The 19123-nt window shown below is 48.4% G+C and overlaps 1 protein-coding gene across 2 annotated transcripts in view; it reads right to left on the bottom strand.

Annotated features, from left to right (window-relative positions):
- The window catches only part of ERH (ERH mRNA splicing and mitosis factor), a 36711-nt gene extending 17964 nt beyond the window's left edge, over positions 1-18747 (bottom strand). The window contains exons 1-2 of one of the 2 annotated variants that reach the window (XM_030215260.1): positions 18677-18747; positions 14119-14206 (exon numbers count right to left, since the gene is read on the bottom strand). In XM_030215260.1, the coding sequence (XP_030071120.1) occupies positions 14119-14206; positions 18677-18682 (94 nt within the window). In that variant the 5' untranslated portion in view covers positions 18683-18747. Of the gene's footprint in view, positions 1-14118; positions 14207-18407; positions 18528-18676 lie in introns of those variants that run through there. The other variant, XM_030215261.1, reaches the window with a different exon arrangement.
- Between the last annotated feature and the right edge of the window lie 376 nt (positions 18748-19123).

The following is a 19123-nucleotide window of genomic DNA, read 5'->3' as shown; positions in this document are numbered from 1 at the left end:
CATAATGCTTCAGAACTCTTGACATCCGAACGCTACAAGAGACGCTGCTCCTCCAACCCGGAGAAAGAACCTAGAACAGGCAACACCACCGGTTGAGATGAATGAAAACAAGTCAATACCTTGGGCAGAAAAGAAGGAACTGGTCTTAAAACCACTCGATCCGAGCTGAATTCCAATAACGAAGACCTATACGAAAGAGCCTGCAACTCCAAAACTCTCCTAGCTGAGGCAATAGCCACTAAAAACAATGCTTTCAGGGTTAAGTCCTTCAAAGTACAAGAAGATAAAGGCTCAAAGGGAGGCTTGGTAAGAACTGAGTACCAAATTAAGATCCCAGCAGGGAAAAGAACAGCGAGATGGAGGACGCAGGAGGTTAATCCCTCTTAAAAAATGGAACACATCCAGGTGGCTAGCCAGCGATCTTCCTTGAACACGACCGCGAAAACACGACAGAGCTGCAATCTGCACTTTAAGAGAAGCCAAAACAAGGCCTTTGTCAAAACCACGCTGCAGAAAATCCAAAATTTTCATGGCGGACGCGCAAAAAGGAGCTATCCTGAGCTCCTCACACCAGGCCTCAAAAAATCCTCCAGGTCCGAACATAATTTAAAGAGGTAGAACGCCGACGAGAGCGAAGCATAGTAGCAATTACATTAGCGGAATATCCCATCTTGTCAGTCTCACTCGCTCAAGAGCCAAGCCGTAAGACAGAATCAAACCAGATCCGGATGAAACACCGGGCCCTAAGCCAAAAGATCCTGCCTGACCGGGAGCTTGAACGGATCCCTACTAGAAGCCGCTGAAGATCGGTGTACTACGGTCTGTGAGGCCAATCTGGCGCCACCAAGATCAGACGGCCCCTGTGCAATTCAACTCTCTGAAGTAGATGCCCTATCAATGGCCTGGGAGGAAAGGAATAAAGAAGATCAGTCGGCCAGGGAACAAACAGGTCCATTTTGGGGAACCCCCAACGGTTCACCACTGCCCGATACGCCACATTGCCACATCCACTTCCCGGGATCTAGCATGTTTTGACTGAGAAAGTCTGCCTGAACATTTTGAATTCCTGCCACATGAGCCACTGACAGCGCCACCAAATGCACCTCCGACCACTGTAACAGCTGTGATGCTTCTTGCTCCAACTGCCGACTCCTTGTTCCTCCTTGCCGATTGATGTAAGCCACCGCGGTGGCATTTTCTGACATCACGTGGACTGCCTCGCCCCTCAACAGATGGACAAAGGTCTGGATTGCTAGTCTAACTGCCCTTCTCTCTAATAGATTTATTAAGCAAGATCTCTCCTGAGGAGACCACAGGCCTTGAGCATACTGTCCCTGACAGTGAGCTCCCTATCCCTGGAGACTGGCATCTGTTGTAGCCAAACTCCAGTTGAGCTGATCCAGAGGCAGTCCCTTGGTCATACTGGCATCTTGCAGCCACCAACGTAGGCTGCTCTTCACCTGAGCCGGAAGTGACAATTTCTGATATAGAGAGTCCTTCTGTGATGACCACCAAGAAAGAAGTGACCACTGAAGCAGCCTCATATGAGCCCTGGCCCAGGGCACTGCCTCGATCGCCGCCACCATGGAACCCAGGACCTGAAGATAATTCTTGGCCGCTGACCTCAGTGACTGCAATAAGTGACGAATCTGAGCCTGCAGTTTGAGGGCACGAGCCGGTTGAAGAAAACCACAGCCCTGCAACGTGTCGAAACAGAATCCCAGGTACTCCAACAACTGAGATGGGTGCAGACGGATCTTTTGTGCACTGACTACCCGACCTAGGGACTTCAAGAAGTCTACTACTCGAGCTGGGAAAGCTATCCTGGCTGGTAAGGAAGGGCTCGCGGGTCCCGGGGGAGGAGAGGCTGGGCTCGCGCATGCTCCTCTTTTGAACCTGTCTTGTCCTCAGTGGGGTTGGTTAGGGGTCTACCTCCCCCCCCCCCCTGCTCCGAACAGTCTAACCTAGGTCTGGCCGTGCCCCCTTATGTGCATAAATCAGTAGTTCTGATTCCTTCCGCTGCCCGTCTCATCTTCCGCCAGGGTCGCTTTACTCATACTACCCCTCTCCTCAAGACCCTTCACTGGCTCCCTATCCGTTTTCGCATCCTGTTCAAACTTCTTCTACTAACCTATAAATGTACTCACTCTGCTGCTCCCCAGTATCTCTCCACACTCGTCCTTCCCTACACCCCTTCCCGTGCACTCCGCTCCATGGATAAATCCTTATCTGTTCCCTTCTCCACTACTGCCAACTCCAGACTTCGCGCCTTCTGTCTCGCTGCACCCTACGCCTGGAATAAACTTCCTGAGCCCCTACGTCTTGCCCCATCCTTGGCCACCTTTAAATCTAGACTGAAAGTCCACCTCTTTAACATTGCTTTTGACTCATAACCACTCGCCTCCACCTACCCTCCTCTCTTCCTTCCCGTTCACATTAATTGATTTGATTTGCTTACTTTATTTATTTTTTGTCTATTAGATTGTAAGCTCTTTGAGCAGGGACTGTCTTTCTTCTATGTTTGTGCAGCGCTGCGTACGCCTTGTAGCGCTATAGAAATGCTAAATAGTAGTAGTAGTAGTACTGTCACCTGAACGCTCTCCTGATAAGACTTTGCTCTGGCCAACCAATCGTCTAAATAAGGATGGACTAGAATGCCTTCCATTCTGAGTGCTGCAGCTACTATGACTATGACTTTGGTAAACGTCCAAGCAGCAGTCACAAGCCTGAAGGGAAGAGCCCGAAAATGAAAATGCTGGCTGAGCACCGCACACTGAAGTAAAAGTTGGTGTGCCAGTCGAATAGGAATATGCAAGTAGGTTTCTGTGAGGTCGAGCGACGTCAGAAACTCCCTGGTCTGCATCCCCAGAATGACCGACCGCAAAGTCTCCATATGAAACGAGGGCACCCTGAGGGCTCAATTGACCGCATGGAGATCTAAAATCGGCCTGAAGGAACCCTCTTGCTTGGGAAACAGAAAGTATATGGAGTATCGTCCTAGACGCTGCTCCGCCAAAGGAACTGGACAAATAGCCTGAAGGTCGAGAAGTCTGCATAGAGTGTCCCTGACAGCTCTGGTTTTGAGCAGAGAACGGCAGGGAGACTCAACGAAAGCGTCTGACAAAGGATGAGCAAACTCTAAGGCGAACCCCATCGTGAATAACCTCTAGAACCCACTGGTCTGAAGTAATTTGGGCCCACCTCCCATAAAACTGCGCCAACTGAGCTCCTACCTGAACCGGAGGCTGGGCCCGCAAACCTTCATTGCTGAGGACGGGAGGAAGACGAGAAAGAATTTCCCGTTTCCTGACCGCTTCAACGACCACTCGAAAAGGAGTGGGTCCTCTGAAAAAAACTTGGATCATTGAAACAGAACTACTCTGCCTGGTCTATAACGAAAATCACGGCCCCTACCACGGCCAGAAAAACCACCACATCTAGGCCCCCTGGGACGATCCTCAGGAAGCCTCGGAACTTTAGCCTCACCCAGGCTACGCAGCAGCTTATCCAACTCATCGCCAAAGAGAAACGAATCCTTATAAGGAAATTTACTAAGCTTGAATGTAGAGGCTGCAGACCAGCCACGAAGGAGTGGCCTAGTGGTTAGGGTGGTGGACTTTGGTCCTGGGGTACTGAGGAACTGAGTTCGATTCCCACTTCAGGCACAGGCAGCTCCTTGTGACTCTGGGCAAGTCACTTAACCCTCCATTGCCCCATGTAAGCCACATTGAGCCTGCCATGAGTGGGAAAGCACGGGGTACAAATGTAACAAAAAAAAAAACAAAAAAAGAGAGTGACGGGTTGCCAATCAAAGAGCCATAGACTTAGAAGAGGCCCGAAGCAAGTCGCAAAGAGCATCCGCCAACCACTTCAGCATCTATTGCTGAAAAATCATCAGAAGAACGGTTCAAGACCTTTTCAGACCAACGAAAACAGGCTCTCACTACTAAAGAACCACAGATAGCAGCCTGCACTGCCAGAGCAGAAACATCAAAACTATTCTTTAACAAGGATTCTATACGGCGATCCTGGACATCTCTCACAGCCGTCCCGCCATCCACGGGAACCGTATTTCGTTTAGTGTCTGCGGACACTATGGTATCCACCACTGGAGGGCGTAAAAGATCCTTGTTTGAATCCGGAACAGGAGAAAGCCTGAGCATGGATCTGGTAAGATGAAAAGCAGAATCCGGCACCTCCCACTGTGCCTCAAAGATGTCCCTAATATCATGATGCACTGGAAAAGTCTTTACCTGGCCTATGAATAACTTTCACCAGTAAATCCATCTTTCTGGACTCCGCCACTGGAGTCTCCTGCTCCTCAAATCACAAGGTAGTGGACACCTGAGAAATAAGCTCCTGCGGGTCATCTTTATGAAACATTCTCACCACTGAAGGATCCTCCCCCGCAGGGAGAGGCTCAGCAGCATCTTCCAGCTGACCAAGGTCCTCAGGAAAATGACCTTCCAGAAACACCTATGTCTCCTCCAAGGACGGCATTTCCTGGTCCAAATCAGAAGAAAAATTCTCTTCTAAATCCCAAAACTGCCTGGGCCATTTAGCAGCTGCTGCTTAGCCCTCCTGAGACCTCTTCCTGAAGCCTCTACTGGAGCAGCTTTGTGCAATAAAGAAGCTTAGTACATTTGTACCACAAAGTCAGGCGGGAAGCCACCTTCACCTGCTGAAGAAACAGGAGTCTGAGGCAGAACCAGTACAGAGGCCGGTAAAGCAGACAGGGATGCAACATTTAGAGGGGAAGACAAAATGGCGGCGTTTCCCGCTGAAATCGGCGCTGCCAGCAAGGCTGACCCGACCGCACTAAAAACTGCTGAATCGGACCCCCCCCCCCCTAACGGCGCCGACATTTTATAGCCCCTGCTCCCTGTTCTGACGAAGCATCTACTGCAGTGCAAAAAGCTTACAAGGTAAAATTATGTATAATCATACCTGATAATTTTCTTTCCATTAATCATAGCTGATCAATCCATAGACTGGTGGGTTGTGTCCATCTACCAGCAGGTGGAGATAGAGAGCAAACTTTTGCCTCCCTATATGTGGTCATGTGCTGCCGGAAACTCCTCAGTATGTCGATATCAAAGCTCCATCCGCAGGACTCAGCACTTAGAGAATTACACCCACGAAGGGACACTCTGCCCAGCTCACCACCGCCGAAACGGGGGAGGGGAATTAACCCAGCTCATCCCCACACAAGTGGGGGAGGGGAATCCGTCCAGCTCATCCCCGCGGAGCGGGGGAGGGACACCACACCCGCCGATGCGGGGGGATCTGGCTTATCCTGCAACCGCAACCGCGGGAGGAGCTGACTGACCCTAACACCGCCGAAGCGGGAGGGGTACAAAGCTGCCCTACATCCGCACGAAGCGGGAGGGAGTGCCGGCAGAATTTTAAGTCTCAATCCAGCCCCGTAAAACGGAGGGGAGAGGAATGCAGCAGCTCACTGTAACACAAACTCGTCTTAACTCTTGAAGAATCCAAGTGAAAAAACTTGAACACGAAGTCCTCCTGAACAGGAACTGAAGACTAAACTTGAACCTGAAATGCAACCAGAATAAAAACAGTACAGATATCTGGGAGGGGCTATGGATTGATCAGCTATGATTAATGGAAAGAAAATTATCAGGTATGATTATACATAATTTTACCTTCCATATCATCAAGCTGATCAATCCATAGACTGGTGGGATGTACCGAAGCAGTACTCACCCAGGGCGGGACATTGAAATCCCTGACCTCAACACTGAAGCTCCAAACCGGGCCTCCGCCCGTGCAGCCACAGTCAAACGGTAATGCTTGGAGAATGTATGAGCCGAAGCCCAAGTTGCCGCCTTGCATATCTCTTCCAAGGAGACGGATCCGTCCTCTGCCATCGAGGCCGCCTGAGCTCTCGTGGAGTGAGCCTTCAGCTGGATAGGCGGCACCTTCCCCGCGGCCACATAAGCCGCTGCAATGGCTTCCTTGACCCATCTTGCCACTGTAGGCTTAGCAGCCTGCAGACCCTTACGAGGACCTGCAAACAGGACAAACAGATGATCCGATTTCCGGAAATCATTGGTCACTTCCAAGTATCTGATGATGACTCGTCTCACATCCAGATATTTAAGAGCAGAGTACTCCTCTGGGTAGTCCTCCCTACGAAAGGAAGGGAGACAGAGCTGCTGATTCACATGGAAGCGAGAAACAATCTTGGGCAGGAAGGAAGGCACTGTACGAATAGTCACTCCTGCCTCAGTGAGCTGCAGAAAAGGCTCTCGACATGAGAGCGCCTGGAGCTCGGAAACTCTTCTGGCTGAAGTGATAGCCACCAAAAAGACTGCTTTCAACGTCAGGTCTTTCAGAGATGCCCTCGACAAGGGTTCAAAAGGCGGCTTCTGCAATGCTCTTAGTACCAGATTGAGATTCCACGCAGGCACCACTGAGTGCAGAGGAGGGCGCAGGTGATTAACTCCCTTGAGAAAGCGCACCACATCTGGCTGCGAAGCCAGGGAAGCACCCTTCAGGCGGCCCCTGAAGCAAGTCAGAGCCGCTACCTGGACTTTAAGGGAACTGAGCGACAGGCCTTTCTCCAGACCTTCTTACAGGAACGCCAACACTGAAGAAATTGGAGCAGTGAAGGGAGAAAGTGAGCCTGCTTCACACCACGCTGCAAAGATACGCCAAACCCTGGCGTAAGCAGTAGAAGTAGAGCGCTTCCTCGCTCTCAGCATAGTGGCGATGACCTTGTCTGAGAAGCCCTTCTTCCTCAGACGCTGCCGCTCAATAGCCAGGCCGTAAGACCAAAGGGGGAGGGATCCTCCATCACCACGGGACCCTGATGTAACAGGCCCTGCTCCACTGGCAGCCGCAGAGGATCGTCGACCGAGAGCCTGATCAAGTCCGCATACCAGGGACGCCTGGGCCAATCCGGACCCACCAGGATTACCCTGCCGGGATGCTTTGCCACCCGGTCTAGCACCCTGCCCAACATGGGCCAGGGCGGGAACACATAGAGAAGCTCTTGTGTCGGCCACTGTTGGAGAAGAGCATCTACTCCCAGGGATCGAGGGTCCCGTCCTCTGCTGAAAAAGCGCGGCACTTGGCAATTGGCCGATGACGCCATCAGATCTAGGCTCGGCTGGCCCCAGCGCTTCGTGATGTCCAAGAACGCCTGAGCAGATAGCTGCCACTCTCCGGGCTCCAAGGTATGGCGACTGAGAAAGTCCGCCTTGACATTCATGACTCCGGCAATGTGGGCCGCTGAAAGCTGCTCCAGGTTCGCTTCCGCCCACTGGCAAAGATTCATAGCCTCCTTGGCTAGAGGGGCGCTCTTGGTACCTCCCTGGCGGTTGACATAGGCCACAGCCGTGGCATTGTCCGACAGGACCCGTACAGGCTTCAACACTAGTACCGGGATGAACTCCAAAAGCGCCAACCGAATGGCTCTGAGTTCCAGGAGGTTGATAGACCACTTTGCCTCTGCAGGAGACCAGAGCCCCTGCGCTGTCCTTCCCAAGCAGTGGGCCCCCCAGCCCGACAACGAGGCGTCCGTCGTGACGACAATCCACTCTGGGGTCACCAGAGGCATTCCCGCAGACAACTTGTCTGTCAGAATCCACCAGCTCAGCGCCTTGCGCACTGCTGGGTCCAAGGGAAGGCGCACAGCATAATCCTCCGACATCGGAGTCCAGCGCTGCAGCAAAGAGTGTTGAAGTGGTCTCATATGAGCCCTGGCCCAGGGCACAACTTCCATCGTGGCCGTCATAGAGCCCAACAGCTGCACATAGTCCCAAGCCCGAAGGGGAGAGGCTACTAGGAACTGGTCCACCTGAGCCTGAAGTTTGACAATCCGATTGTCTGGCAGGAACACTCTGCCCACTTGGGTGTCGAATCGAACTCCCAGGTACTCCAGGGACTGAGTCGGGCGCAGCTGGCTCTTCTCCCAGTTGATGATCCATCCCAGGGAGCTCAAAAGAGCAACTACCCGGTCCACAGCTTTGCCGCACTCTGCATAAGAGGGGGCTCGGATCAACCAGTCGTCCAGATAAGGATGGACTTGTACCCCTTCCTTTCATAGGAAGGCCGCGATGACCACCATTACTTTGGAAAAGGTCCGCGGAGCAGTAGCCAACCCGAAAGGGAGGGCTCTGAACTGGAAGTGTCGTCCCAGGACTGCAAAACGCAGAAAGCGTTGATGAGGAGGCCAGATGGGAATATGCAGGTACGCTTCCTTGATGTCCAAGGATGCCAGGAACTCTCCTGCCTTCACTGCCGCTATAACAGAGCGGAGAGTCTCCATGCGAAAGTGCCGCACTTTCAAGGCCCGATTGACCCCTTTGAGGTCGAGGATAGGCCGGACAGAACCTCCTTTCTTTGGTACCACAAAGTAAATGGAGTAACGTCCCTTGCCAAGCTGACTTTCTGGCACCGGAACGACCGCGCCCAGGCGGATCAGATTGTCCAAGGTCTGCTGCACTGCCACAGCTTTGACCGGAGACTTGCAGGGAGAGAGTACAAACCCGTCTTTTAAGGGTCGGCAGAACTCTAGTTTGTAGCCGTCTCTGATGACTTCCAGCACCCACGCGTCTGAAGTTATTGTGGTCCACTCGCCCAGAAACGAGGACAGCCGTCCTCCAATCTGCACTGGGGCGTGGACCAAGACCCCGTCATTGGGTACGAGACCCTGGGGGAGGACCGGAGGGAGCACCTCCGGGACGGCGGTCTCTGCGAAAGGAATGCTGCTTGGGGGAGAAATTCCTCTTGAAGGAAGAGGGGGCAGAGGAACCCGACTTGCCCGGGCGGTACCGACGGGCTTCCTGCAACCGTCCTCTGGAGGTACCGGGACGAGTACTAGCCCGAGCCCTGACCTCTGGTAATTTCTTGCCCTTAGACGTGCCGAGATCGGTCACGATTTTGTCCAGCTCGACCCCAAAGAGCAGCTTGCCTTTAAAAGGCAACCTAGCCAGGCGGGATTTAGAGGCGTGGTCAGCAGACCAATGTTTCAGCCAAAGCCACCGCCGCGCAGAGATTGTCTGAGCCATGCCTTTCGCTGAGGCCCTCAAGACATCATACAGCAAGTCTGCCAAATAGGCTAAGCCCGATTCCAGGGCCGGCCAATCAGCCCTCAAGGAATGATCCGAGGGGGAAGCCCGCTGCACCATAGTCAGGCACGCCCTGGCCACATAGGAGCCGCAAACTGAGGCCTGCAAACTTAAAGCAGCCGCCTCAAAGGACGACCTTAAGGCCGCCTCCAATCTTCTGTCTTGGGCGTCCTTTAGGGCCGTGCCACCTTCCACCGGCAACGCCGTTTTCTTAGTCACCGCAGTGATTAAAGAATCCACGGTAGGCCACAGATAGGCCTCACGTTCACTCACAGCCAAAGGATAGAGGCGGGACATAGCCCTAGCCACTTTAAGGCTCGCTTCTGGGACATCCCATTGAGCCGAAATTAAGGTGTGCATGGCATCATGCACGTGGAAGGTTCTAGGCGGGCGCTTCGTCCCCAGCATAATGGCAGAGCCAACAGGGGCTGAGGGAGAGACGTCCTCCGGAGAGGAAATCTTCAAAGTGTCCATGGCCTGTAACAACAGGTTGGGCAAATCCTCTGGGCTAAAAAGCCGCGCTGCAGAGGGGTCATCCGCTCCATCCGAGCGGGGATCCGTCTCCTCCAAGGAATCCGCAAAGGACCGTTGGGAGACCTCAGACACGCTGCCCTCATCTACATCGGAGGAGACAAATTCCTCCAAGGCCTGGGAATCAACCCGAGGGCGTTTACCTCTGGGAACCTCAACCTCTTTACCAGACGAGGGAGCAGGGGCAGCGTTGTGCATGAGGAAGGCCTGATGCAGCAGCAAAACAAACTCGGGGGAGAAACCCCCCAGACTGTGCACTTCCGCAGCCTGGGCAACAGCCCTAGACGCACCCTCAACCGGCGCTCGCAATAGCGGGGGAGAGACATGCTGCGCATCCAAAATGGCGTCCGGCGCGAAGCTCCGCGAAGGAGCCGCGCGGGAAGAACGGCTCTTAACTTTAGCCGCTTCTGTGCCGTCGCCCAAATTAAGGGCGTTCATGGCATTAATGTCTCCAACCTCAAGGGCGGCCCAAGAAGAAGCCGTCCGAGCCGCGTGGCCGGCCAAGATGGCGGAGGCGAGGAGCGGGGGATGGGCGTTTATGGCGGGAAAAACCGCCACGCCGGAGGAAGGACCGGGACATTCATCGGTCACGAAACTGTCACCCAACAAGGGCGAATCAGGCTTTAAAACCCCCGCATCCCCTCTAGAAGCGCTCAAGCGACCCGGGGAGCGACCCTTTGCGCCCTCGCCCTCCGACGCCATATGCCACGAGGAGAAGAATCGGGGAACCCCCTGCCCGCTATAAAAAGGTAAAAATTACCTGCTGTCCGCTCCGAGTTGTAACGACCTGGTGTCCCAGTGAGTAGCTGCAATAGACGCTTAAATAAACGTCGAAATAAACGCCTTTAAGGACGTTCAAAATTTTTTTTTTTTTTTTTTTTTTAACGGAGCCAGCGGGAGGGGGGAGAAAAGGAGGGACCTGGCACCACCAGGTTTGCACTTGCTCAAAAGAGCCCTCAACCCCAGGCACTCAACAAAACCTAAAAATTAGGCTTGGAGGCCTAGCCAGAGCTGCTGCTGTGTGTGACCACCACCTGCTGAGATAGAGAACATACTGAGGAGTTTCCGGCAGCACATGACCACATATAGGGAGGCAAAAGTTTGCTCTCTATCTCCACCTGCTGGTAGATGGACACAACCCACCAGTCTATGGATTGATCAGCTTGATGATATGGAAGCACCAGTTGAGCCGACTCCCTGCCGCTGACTAACTGAACAGCGGAGGAGCTTCTCTGCATCGCGTCTGCCTAAGCCAACTGTGAACCAAAACAGGAGCCAGAAAAAAACAACAGCAAACCGTCACAGAGAGAAAACAGAAGCTGTCTTGCTCGTTTAAAGAGAATGTAAAAGGGCAGAGAACCAAAAATCAAAGCTTGTCTTCCCCCCCCCCCCTCGTGGTTGCCTCTCCCTGCCTCAAAAGCTCTTCCCCTGAACAGCTTGAGGAAACTGCCTTTCTGTGCTGAGACTTCCTCTTTTTTTTTTTCTTAACTCAAGCACAGCTTAAAAGAATACCAGGGAGGACATGGGGGAGGGACCCGGCCACCCGAGTTTGGCACCCCTGAGGCGCTCTTCCCCTGAACAGCTTGAGGAACCTGCCTTTCTGTGCCGAGACTTCCTCTCTTTTTTTTTTTTTTAACTCAAGCACAGCTTAAAAGAATACCAGGGAACACATGGGGGAGGGACCTGGCCACCCGAGTTTGGCACCCCCACGGGCCTCTGCCTCTAAATAACAAGCTATATTATATATATACTAGTGTGAAAGGCCCGTTTCAGAGAGGAATGAAACGGGCCAATGTCTGCGCCGCCGCTGCTCCCCCCTCTCCGTTAGGCCAGCAACTGTCTCCATCCACAGAGGCGGCGCGGCAGTCCAAATCAGCGGGTGTGTGTGTCACTTTCGATTTCCACTCGCAAAGGCTATTTAATGCTAGTTCTCCGGCGAAGGGAGACAATAAGCAGCAGAGAGAGGCAGAGATGCAAGTCCCTGGTGTTGCTTTAAATGTAAAGGGAGGGAGTGGTTGACCTTCCCTGCACTCATTTTCTCTGACACTGCAACTGAGGAAGCAGCGGAGGTGGGGGGGGGGGGGGGGGGGGGGGGAGCAGGCTGAGCAACAGAGTCAGCAGGAGAGCAGCTCCTTACTCCTGCCTGTGATTCGTGAAACTGGATATCTACACCACCATGCAAACGGAAGTGAGACTTCATTAGACCGTTGGTGGTGCCTTTTATATATGAGAGAGTGTATGGATGATACTAGATAATTGGAATATTTTGATATTGTGGAATATTTTGATATTGTATATTTAATAAAGATTTGTATTTTAATTGCAATGGTTGCTTATTGGAAGTAGTGATTACAGTGCAACCAATATTTAGTACTGAACCTAGAATAGAATTGTGTGTGTATATATATATATATATATATATATATATATATATATATATACACACACACACAGAAGAAATAAATTCACCCAAACCAAGATATTAAAACCAACTAAAAGAATTACAGCAAGAAACAGAAAAAATATAAAGAATATAACAGAAATATAAAGAATGAGACAGGTCTCACCACCTTCCACCTGCTGGAGACAGATTACTGGATCTTTCTCTTGTTGCCAAGGGCTCTTATTGACTCTCTCTAGAGTCACAGTTTTTTTTCTCAGTCTCCACAACCCATCAGTCACATTCTGGGCCGTTTACTATTTTAAATAATTGCTTGGTTGACTCTGCAAGTTGTTCAATGTATTGAAGAAATCTTGTTTTCTGGCTTTTAAGGGCTGGTGGTACATTACCGTGTATTTCTTACAATTGAAAAAACACACAGCAAGGTGGAAATGAGACTGTACCAAGAAACCAAGGCTGACCACGGGTAAAAAGTATCCAAAAGTTTATTTGCCAGTGGTAAAACTGACCCAATAAAAAAGGACCCAACACGGGCCCTGTTTTGGCTGACAGCCTTCCTCAGGGGTCAAGTCCTTTAAATCAATAACTCCACAGAGTTGTATAAATATGTAGTACAACATACTCACGTAGTGATGGAATCACTTTGGAGAAACAGATCCTGCTAGTGTGTCTTCATCTAGGTGAGATGTGCATCATTTTCTTTCAAGTTGGTGTCCTTGGCACTTAAGGACCCCGTAGTTCTGGGGGGTACCCTTGGCACTTAAGGACCCGTAGTTTGTGCATAGTGCATTTGACCTCCTTTAGAGGGGCCACTGCTAACAGTGCATTCCAGATATCAACCTTTTCTGACATTAATCTTTTCATCCAAATGGGGGTAGGACAAGGTCTTGATAAGTTATTAGCAGTCAGATTTTTCATGTCTCAAAATTCTTCCCAAACTTTGGTTGGGCCCATATGTTTTTGGTAGTCTTTAATAGAAAATGTGATTAGAAAACAATCTGTTCATGATACGGGTGTTACCTTAATGCCACTGGTTTTGTGTTCAAAGATGTCGACCCATTTGCAGAACACCAAGTCTAGCATATAGCCCTTTTCATGGGTTGAATATTTGATCCCGAGTGAATCCTAGAGCTGCCATCATATCAAGGAAGGCCCAAGTTTCCAAGTAGTGGTCTGCTAGTTGTAGGGGTTACTTGATGATGGTAGGGAAATATTCATGTGGGTATAGATAGGTGTTTTGCCTATTGCATCAAGGCCCCAGAATCTCGACTATATATAGCCTTAAAAAGCATAGTTAAAATTTTAACCCCAATTCTTTGTTCATAGGTAATCAGTGAAAAATTCTTTGTTCGTAGTTAATCAGTGGAATTTTCTCAACACTGGGCCAACTTCCCTAACTGCAAGAGCTTGAAATACAAAGCGCTGCACGCGTCAACCTTTTCTTACATGAGCACGCAGTTCTGGAACACACTGCCGCGCAACCTGAAAATGATCTTCGAACAAACCACCTTCCGCAAATTATTGAAGACACATCTTTTTGCTAAAATCTACGGAAAGAACCAAAACACATAAAGTCCACACTCACTGTTCAGTAATGCATCAATACATCCACTTCTGAATCCTTATCCCCCGAATTCTCACCACACTCATACCTTTACCCACAGAGGAATGTATACCATATGTTTTCTTGTTATTATATATTGCCCTTTAGTTTCCCTTGTTTCCTTCCAATGTTTCACTGTTCTTTTCCATTGCTATATTCCTTAACGACATTTGATTTGTCTCGTATAACTCTTCAAAATGTAATCCATAACCGAATTCTAACAAATTGTAATTCCATCATTCATAATGTATTGTAAGCCACACTGAGCCCGCAAAAAGGTGGGAAAATGTGAGATACAAATGCAATAAATAAATAAATAAATAAATATGTGCATACATATTCTGAATAAACTGCAACTTCTGTTGATACTTAGGCATCCCTACATATAAGGCATTACAGTAGTTTAGCCTAGAGGTAATCTATACCCTCAAAGAGTGATAAGACTACTCCCAATTTCCAATACAACAGAACTAAAAAGCAGTACCCACCTTCCATGCATTCGTTTACCGATTCATAATCTGCATACGTTCTGCCTTCTGGCCGCTTGGTGGGTTGAACTAACAAAATTGTGTGAGACTGTAGGAACACAAAAAAAATTTTAATTAATTAATTCAGGCTTTCAGAAATTGTTCAGCTGATTCTCAGTTGCCTCCTGTGCTCTTCTTAAAAAGGACCTTTACATCTTTGAGCTTATTAACAAATTAGGGCCAACTGCTTTGCTGCCTGCTTACACTTTGTATTCGTCAGTTCTAAAGAACAAATGCGTTTTTATATCGGCAGCCATCTTTCAGGTTATTTTCATGGCTTGGAAATGTATAACTATAACATACACACAACTGAGAACCAGCAGGAAATTCAATAATTAAGGGGCCCTTTTACTAAAGGGTTGGCACGCAACAGGCTTGCCACGCGCCAATCTGGAACTACTGCAGGAGCCTATGGTAGTTTCCATGTCCAGCACTACAAAAATATTTTCTATTTTTGTAGCGCTGGTGCTTACCTGGCGGTAAATCAGGCAGTGCCGCGTGCTGCCAGATTACTGGCGGATTAGCATGGGTGGCGGTAATTGCTCTCCCCCCACCCAAAATGGCCGCACTGTAAGTGGTTCACTTACCACACAGCCATTTCTTTTCCAGAAAAAAAAAAAATAGCCTTTTACGCATTGTGGTAAAAGGGGCCTCGGATAAATCAAAAACACGCACTGATGCAAGTGCAGGCAGGCCCCCCTCCTTTTACCACAGCTTAGTAAAAGGACCCCTAAATAATTGAAACCTCAAAGGCTACAGGTAAGAATATTACATATACTTCTTCATTACGCCCACTACCTATAAAGGAGTCCCAGTCCTATCATTGGTTTCCAAGAATACAAGGGGAAAAAAAAAGAATCAGTATTAAAAACCTCAACTATGGATAAGAGCTCTGTGCGGATATTTTCTCCTGAAGCAACAGGAATTAATGAAACAAGGCGCCCTCGTTGAGCAGGATCGAGCATAATGCATTGCCACTAATATCAATATTATGATTTGGATACGAGACTGATCCCGCTACAGTTGGATTAGCCTTCAGATTGACAATGGAACATTTCTTCAGATCAGTAGTGTTGAGTAGCATTGAGTAAAACAGCAAACAGGACTAGCATTGAGTAAAATCCCAAACAGGACTATCACTCCTGTTTCGGATTTTTTTGATTGGTAGTGTTGCGAACCACTTTACTTTTGGGGTACACTCATTGCGGACTTTTGTTCAGGATTTGTGGGGATTTCTTGGAATCAGTAATTTTCTTCACAGGTGAAGTTTTTTATACTGATTCTAGTATAGTCTTGGAAACCAATGATAGGACTGGGACTCACTCATATGTAATATCCCTAGCTGGAGCCTTTGAGGTTTAAATTATTTAATTACTCAATTTCCTGCTAGTCCTCAATGGTGTGTAGCCTATAGTTAAACAAACTTTTTAAGTATAATGGTAGTAATGCTAGTTTGTTTTCCTAAATTTTTTGATTGGAATACATGATTTTCCCTTTCTCGTAATCCAATTTCTTGATATATTATCAAATAGAAACATTACTGTTCAAGATGTACTGCACAGTAGCCTCAGATTTTCTAATGTAGGGTGAGAATTTACTCTATACTACACATACTTTTCTTGCCCACAAAATCCTTGAAGTCTGGAAAAAATTGCAGTAAACTATTTTACTCAATGCTATAAATTACAGATATATATGCCAGGCATTAGTCAAAAAGTTTTAAGGGGGGGGGGAAAAGGTGCCAAATTTCAGGGTAGTCTGGCACCAGGACTGTTCTGCACTGGAATAGTAGTTTAAGAATTTTGTTTGTTTAAAAAACTGCTGTATTTCAGATGCAAAAGTTTGTCTTAAGGGAAATAAATGTATCTTTCATTCACTAGCCTAAGAACACCGACAGACACACATTCAATGAGGGGTACAATAGTAAAAGCTTAAGAATAATTCTGGTAACTGACCAACACCTCCCCCTCTTTTCCACAGTGGTCTGGTTATTTGGGAGGGTAGGAAGTGTATAATGGGTAGGGCTGCATTTCGATTAAAAGGTATGTTATTGCTGTAGTGGGGGAAAAATAAATATACCTTTAATCACTCAACCAAGATTACAATTTTTAATCAAAATACAGATCTAAAAAAAATTAATAAATAAAAAGTAATAAAAGGGTAAGAAATACAAGCTGAAAGATTACAAATTAAAGAATTTAAAACAGCATACAGAATAGCTATAAATAGACAGTTTTGCAGCTTTGGGTCTCAGGGGAAGAAAGGTGGTATTACAAGTCTTAACAGAAAGGGGAAAATAACACTGGATGGAAGAGCCTTTATACTTTTAAAGCACTACCAAATTCTATGTGTTTTTCTTTAGACCGATTGCATTTATCTAAACAAACAACAAAAAAAACATTTCAACTTGATTAACACACTTTCTTTCATATATATATATGGGGGGGGGGGGGGGAGTGTGTTAACTACTACTACTTAACATTTCTAAAGCGCTACCAGGGTTATGCAGCGCTGTACAGTTTAACAAAGAAGGACAGTCCCTGCTCAAAGGAGCTTACAAACCTAGTGGACAGAATGTGCAGACAATCCAATTGGGGCAGTCTAGATTTCCTGAATAGAGGTATAATGGTTAGGTGCCGAAGGCAACATTGAAGAGGTGGGCTTTGAGCAAGGATTTGAAGATGGGCAGGGAGGGGGCTTGGGGTATGGGCTCAGGAAGTTTATTCCAAGCATAGGGAGAACCGAGGCAGAAAGGGCAGAGCCTGGAATTGGCGGTGGTGGAGAAGGGTGCAGAGAGGAGGGATTTGTCCTGTGAGCAGAGGTTTCGGGTAGGAGCGTAAGGGGAGATAAGGGTAGAGAAGTAATGAGGGGTTGCAGATTGAGTGCATTTGTAGGTTAGTAGGAGAAGCTTGAACTGGATGCGGTGCCTGATCAGAAGCCAGTGAAATGACTTGAGGAGAGGGGCGATATGAGCGTATCGGTCCAGGCGGAAGATAAGACCTGCAGCAGAATTCTGAACGGATTGAAGGGGGGATAGATGGCTACGTGGGAGGCCAGTGAGGAGTAGGTTGCAGAAGTCAAGGCGAGAGGTAATGAGAGAGTGGACGAGAGTTCGGGTGGTGTGCTCAGAGAGGAAAGGGCGAATTTTGCTGATGTTATAGAGAAACTTGGTGTTAACCAAGTAGCAGTAAATATGATCAAGCACTATATCATTTCAAGAACAAAAATATTAAGTGTATGCTTCCAAACCTCCTCTTAAGGCCATAAGGGTTCATTAAGCCCTTGAAGGCCATGTGAAGTGGCACCTAGAACAAAACCCCAATGTATGGGGACTTTTTTTTTTCTCAGTTGGAGTACAGTTAATTTTGAGGCTTCTTCCTGTGAACCAGCTAAAGTTACAGGTACAATTTGCTGCTTGACATTACTGACAGTGTAATTAGATATCCGAGGCAATGGGTGAGAAAATAACTTGCCCAAGATGACAGAAAGAGGAAGAGACAGGTGCAAGACTTCTTAAAGTCTTCTACTGACCAGCCTATCATCATTCTAAATATTATGCCACTCACTCTCCTTCTTTTTTGACAGGAACCAAAATGGTATTTACAGAACAATGCGAAAAAGGATATTGATGATTCGGTATAAACAATTATATTTTGTGCGAAACTTTCTGAAACAGGGTATATGTTGATTCTTGCCCTTAAAGAATGAGAATGAACAGCACTGACAGAGGCAAAACTACAGGCACATTCTGAAAGCAGCGGCACAGATCAAAGGAACACAGACCTGACGCTCGAAATCAGTAAAAGCTCAGGTTGCCCAGACCACAATTATGTCACATATTTATCAAGTTTAGCTGATCCAAAGCCTGAAAGTGAAAACGAACACGAATCTGTACATAAATATGTGAGACTCGGAAGCCCCCAAATGAGCGCGGCGATGTCTGCAGGCCACCCCGCTGCACCGCGCCACTCCGGTGGCATCCGAGACCCGGACGGGATAAGCCTTTTTTGCTATTTTTTATTACCCAGTCGGGCCGGGAATGAATGAAACTGCCGTCTCCCGCACAGAGCCCGCGCACGCATTAGAGGCGGCGCACTCTCGGCCCTTTCATCCTATTCCCCCTCTCCACGCCTCTCATTCAACAGACGCCGGCCCAATTAGGCCACAGACCCCAAAGTTGCGCTGCAGCCGAACACCTCCCCCTTCCATCGGACACCAGAGATCAGTATATGTTGCCCCCGTGAGCTCACCATCCTTCCGCGCTCGCACGCTACAGTCTATCCGACCCGGAGTCCCGAACCCAGCAGCAGCAACAGGAGGCAGCTATGCTCACAAGGGAGCCGTTAGCGGAAGTGACAAATTCGGAAGCGGAAGCAAGGCGAAGAATTGCATCCGTGTGGCGAAGTAAGGGTGGTGGTGGAGCACCAGAGAGAAGCAGGGTAGCCATCATTGAAGTGGGCAAAACAACCAATGTGGTTCGTCGAAAGTAAAGCGTGTGCTCAAGACAAGACTCAACTACCTCCATCTGTCCGAAGTTACACTACACAGGTCTAGGAAGGAAGCTTTTTAGATTCTCCTGGGTTTGAAAGCATTCTGGGATTTATAGTCCTCGACTCCCCTCCCCGTAGTGAGCTTATCAGAAATCCAGGACTGGTCCAGAATCTCCTTTGTGGGAAATGGGTAACCTGGAAGCTCTGTGGAATTGATAGAATACAGCTGAAAACTCAGGGCATAGATTCTGATGTTATAACCACAATCTCTCACAGCAGCATTAAATTCTGCTTCAAGTATTAGTAGAAAACTCCCATTCAAAAGTTCTGAAATGTAGAGCATGCTGCATGTAAGTATATCTGCTTATTAATCCTCTAATATATATATGTACTTTAAGCACTTTAAGGATTTTCTGTAGCAATACAATTTCACCCACTCAAATTTTCACATAGGTGCTTTATATTTTTTTCTGAAC

The sequence above is a fragment of the Microcaecilia unicolor genome, chromosome 9, assembly GCF_901765095.1.
Source record: "Microcaecilia unicolor chromosome 9, aMicUni1.1, whole genome shotgun sequence".
NCBI lineage: Eukaryota > Metazoa > Chordata > Amphibia > Gymnophiona > Siphonopidae > Microcaecilia > Microcaecilia unicolor.
Note: the sequence above shows the minus strand (reverse complement) of the source record. Positions and strands in the feature narration are given on the sequence as shown.